At 41.3% G+C, this 3,903-nt stretch overlaps 1 protein-coding gene across 2 annotated transcripts; it reads right to left on the bottom strand.

Annotated features, from left to right (window-relative positions):
• Positions 1–532: 532 nt before the first annotated feature.
• Positions 533–2,984, bottom strand: LOC145866043 (NLR family CARD domain-containing protein 3-like). 2 transcript variants are annotated; one of them, XM_082970921.1, is made up of 2 exons: positions 2,756–2,984; positions 533–2,349 (listed from the first exon to the last, which is right to left on the bottom strand). In XM_082970921.1, the coding sequence occupies exons 1-2, from the start codon at positions 2,967–2,969 to the stop codon at positions 548–550; spliced, it is 2,016 nt and encodes a 671-aa protein (XP_082827047.1). In that variant the 5' UTR covers positions 2,970–2,984; the 3' UTR covers positions 533–547. The 2 variants fall into 2 exon arrangements, with proteins under 2 accessions (XP_082827047.1, XP_082827048.1); XM_082970922.1 differs by having other exon boundaries at positions 533–2,343.
• Between the last annotated feature and the right edge of the window lie 919 nt (positions 2,985–3,903).

Below are 3,903 nucleotides of genomic sequence, written 5' to 3'. Positions count from 1 at the left end.
CAAACACATATGGTGTGGACTATGTGTGTCTGGTAAACACATGTGGTTCTGGTGAACAGTTATCACTTGTTGACCAACTACAGGAATACTGACCTCAGAGTCTCCAGTTTACAGTGTGGATCCTCCAGTACAGCAGAGAGCAGCTCCACTCCTGAATCCTTCAGGTCATTGTTACTCAGGTCCAGCTCTCTCAGGTGTGAGGGGTTTGACTTCAGAGCTGAGACCAGAGAAGAACAACCTTTCTCTGTGACTCCACAGCCTGACAGCCTGCAACGAGATCATCATGACTTCACAAACACACTGTTAATTTAACACCAGTAGTGTAGAAGGACAATGGTAGATGCATTTGCTTCATATTCCCAAACAACATATAGATTCATCTCCCATCTCCTTGAATTGTATGGTCATATTGTTATACTATTGTCAAAATCAATGCATTTTTTCTATATGTTTTTCAATATAATATTATATACATATTATAATACACATTTTTCCTAAACTGAATATTTCTTCCTGATGATTAGTTCTTATATGTCATTTTATGTACTCACAGAGCAGCTCTGGAGGCTTTGACCACTGGCAGCAGCCTCAGAAGACCTTCCTCTGATCTGGAGTATTTCTTCAGGTCAAACACATCAAGCTCCTTTTCTGAAGTCAGCAACACAAAGACCAGAGCTGACCACTGTGCAGGTGACAGGTTGGGTTTTGAGAGACTTCCTGAGCTCAGGTAGCTTTGGATCTCCTCCACTAGAGAATGGTCATTCAGTTCATTCAGACAGTGGAACAGATTGATGCACCTCTCTGGAGAGGGATTCTCCCTGATCTTCTCCTTGATGTAGTTCACTGTGTCTTCATGGCTCTGTGAGCTGATTCTTGTCTTTGTCAGTAGACCTCGTAAGTGCTTCTGATTGGACTCCAGTGAGAGGCCCAGAAGGAAGCGGAGGAAAAGGTCCAGGTTTCCTGTCTCACTTTGTAAGGCTTTATCCACAGCACTCTTGTAGACAGTAACTTCAGGCTTGTCTCTGAACAGCGCAGAAAGGTTCCTGGACGTTGATTGCGGTTCGGCCATTAGATTCTCATTGTTGTTGATGAATGAGAGGAACACATATACAGCAGCCAGAAACTCCTGAATGCTCAGATGAACAAAGCAGTACACCTTGTCCTGGTACAGCCCACATTCCTCTTTAAAGATCTGTGTGCACAATCCTGAGTACACTGAGGCTTCATTGACATCAATGCCAGCCTCTTTCAGGTCTTCTTCATAGAAAATCAGATTGCCCTTCACAAGCTGTTGAAAAGCCAGTTTTCCCAGTGACAGAATGCTCTCTTCATTCAAGTGTGGACCTGTCTCTTCTTTCCCAAGATACTTTTCATTGTTCTGTTTGGTATGAAACACCACAAGGTGTGTGTACATCTCAGTCAGAGTCTTGGGCATCTCTTCTCTCTTATGTTTCAGCATGTGTTCGAGGACTGTTGCAGAAATCCAACAGAAGACTGGAATGTGGCACATGATGTGGAGGCTCCTTGATGTCTTTATGTGTGAGATGATTCTGTTGGCCAGGTCCTCATCAATGAATCTCTTCCTGAAGTACTCCTCCTTCTGTGGGTCATTGAACCCTCGTACCTCTGTCACCTGGTCAACACACCCTGAAGGGATCTTATTGGCTGCTGCAGGTCGGGTAGTTATCCAGAGGAGAGCAGAGGGAAGCAGATTTCCCTCGATGAGATTTGTCAGCAGAACATCCACTGAGGTTGACTCTGTGACGTCCCAACAGATCTTGTTCTTCTGGAAGTCTAGGGGCAGTCGGCACTCATCCAGACCATCAAAGATGAACAGAACTTTGTACTTGTTGTAGATGGAGATTCTTGATTGTTTGGTTTCCATTGAGAAGTGATAGAGAAGTTCAATGAAAGTGTGTGTGTCATCTTTCATCAAATTCAGCTCTCGAAAAGGGAATGAAAACACAAATTGAACATCCTGATTTGCTTTTCCTTCAGCCCAGTCCAGAATGAACTTCTGCACAGAGACTGTTTTTCCAATGCCAGCGACTCCCTTTGTCAGCACAGTTCTGATAAGTTTGTCTTGTCCAGTTAAGGGTTTGAAGATGTCGTTACATTTGACTGCAGTCTCTGGTCTTGCTTGTTTCCTGGTTGTTGTCTCAATCTGTCTCAGCTCATGTTCATTATTGACCTCTCCTGTTCCTCCCTCTGTGATGTAGAGCTCTGTGTAGATCTTATTGAGAAGTGTTGGGTTTCCTTGTTTAGCGATCCCCTCAAATACACATTGAAACTTCTTCTTTAGATTAGATTTGAGTTCACGTTGGCAAATCACAGCAAGCTCATCTGAATCTAGAAATAACACAGATGATATTAATATTACGTCTGTTTTAATGCCTACAGTACTGTAGGACTGTTATAAAGTTTTACATTATAATAATTTATTCTCTTAACTGACAGTATAAATGTGTAAATGTTTTCATAATGCATTACAGACTGGTGTGACTGATTATAATAATATTGGTGTTATTGATGGTATTATTAATGTTGTCTCTCTCTCTCTCTCTCTCTCTCTGTCTCTCTCTCTCTCTCTAAATTAATCACCACAACACATCCCTGCTGCTACTTGATGAGGTCACTAGGTGTTGTGTTAAGGCTGCTACAATATCATTGAGTTACACAGCTACTTTAGCTGTACTTTAGCCACAGCTTTTAAATGTTATAAAACAGCATTCAACATGAGGCAGACAGATCTTACATTTCTCCAGTGTGTCAGCAAGCTCCTTCTGGTTCATTTTCCTCAGGACGTGCAGTGTGATCTTCAGAGCCCCCTCTCTGGCACTGCTCTCCTGCTTCTCATCTTCAGCATCCACCACTTCCTCATCCTGCTTCTGACTCTCAAAGCCTTCTGGGAGTTCTGGACTAAGAATCCTCTTGAACATCTTCAGCTCGTTCTTCACAAATGTCATCATTTTCTCTTCAAGCAACTAAAATAAATCAAGTAAATAAGTTAAGCAAGAGAATAAATGCTTTCTCTATAACACAATAATGAATAATTGACAGATCAACTTTACTTGAGGAAAACAAAAACAAATGTTCATAACAGGATCACATACACTGAATATAGAGTCCAGGTCTGTTTGATGACTCTGGGAAGACTGACCACTGAGAATCTCTGACTCTGATCTCTCCTGTTGGTTTCTGTGGACAAAACATGAGATTACATCTAATCAACCAGGGAGTACACACACACACACACACACACACACACACACACACACACACACACACACACACACACACACACACACACACACACACACACAAACAGGGAGGGAATGTTGTGTTTGTTTAATATTGTTTAAGGACTATGAAAATTGAAAAAATAAATGTGAAAATGGGAGAGGAGAAATGACTAGAGACAGTGTTGTTTAACTCACTGACCATGACCCATGAGTTCTTCTTACCTTTGTTCAGTAGAAAAGTCTCCCTCTCTAAACTCTATAGGATGATTCATAGACCAGTCACTCTTCATGGACACACAGCTGGGTACAGGGGAGGCTGGTCTCTCCTGCTTGATTGGACTTCAACACAACAGAGACAAACATTACATCTCTCATCTACTCTGAGCTCAGATGGGGAAACATAAGAAGAGTTCCAAAACGCAACATATCACTTTACAGAAATGAGCTTTTATTGTTTAAAGAAATTATGTATTAATTATTACATCTCTCACAGACAAGGATTTGTTTAAAATCTATCACTTGATGGTTTTATTTCAGAGACAGAAATCATGTTTTTTTATGCAAAATGCTATATATCTCCCTCACTCTCAGCGGTGACCGGCTCTGCTCAATTTGGTAATTAACTAAATAACTACATATATAGTGATTTTGGTTTATGTCA

Source organism: Salmo salar, unplaced genomic scaffold (genome assembly GCF_965601325.2).
Source record: "Salmo salar unplaced genomic scaffold, fSalSal1 ptg000117l, whole genome shotgun sequence".
NCBI classification, from domain to species: domain Eukaryota; kingdom Metazoa; phylum Chordata; class Actinopteri; order Salmoniformes; family Salmonidae; genus Salmo; species Salmo salar.
The sequence above is the reverse complement of the archived record's forward strand: the minus strand, read 5'-3'. Positions and strand labels throughout refer to the sequence as shown.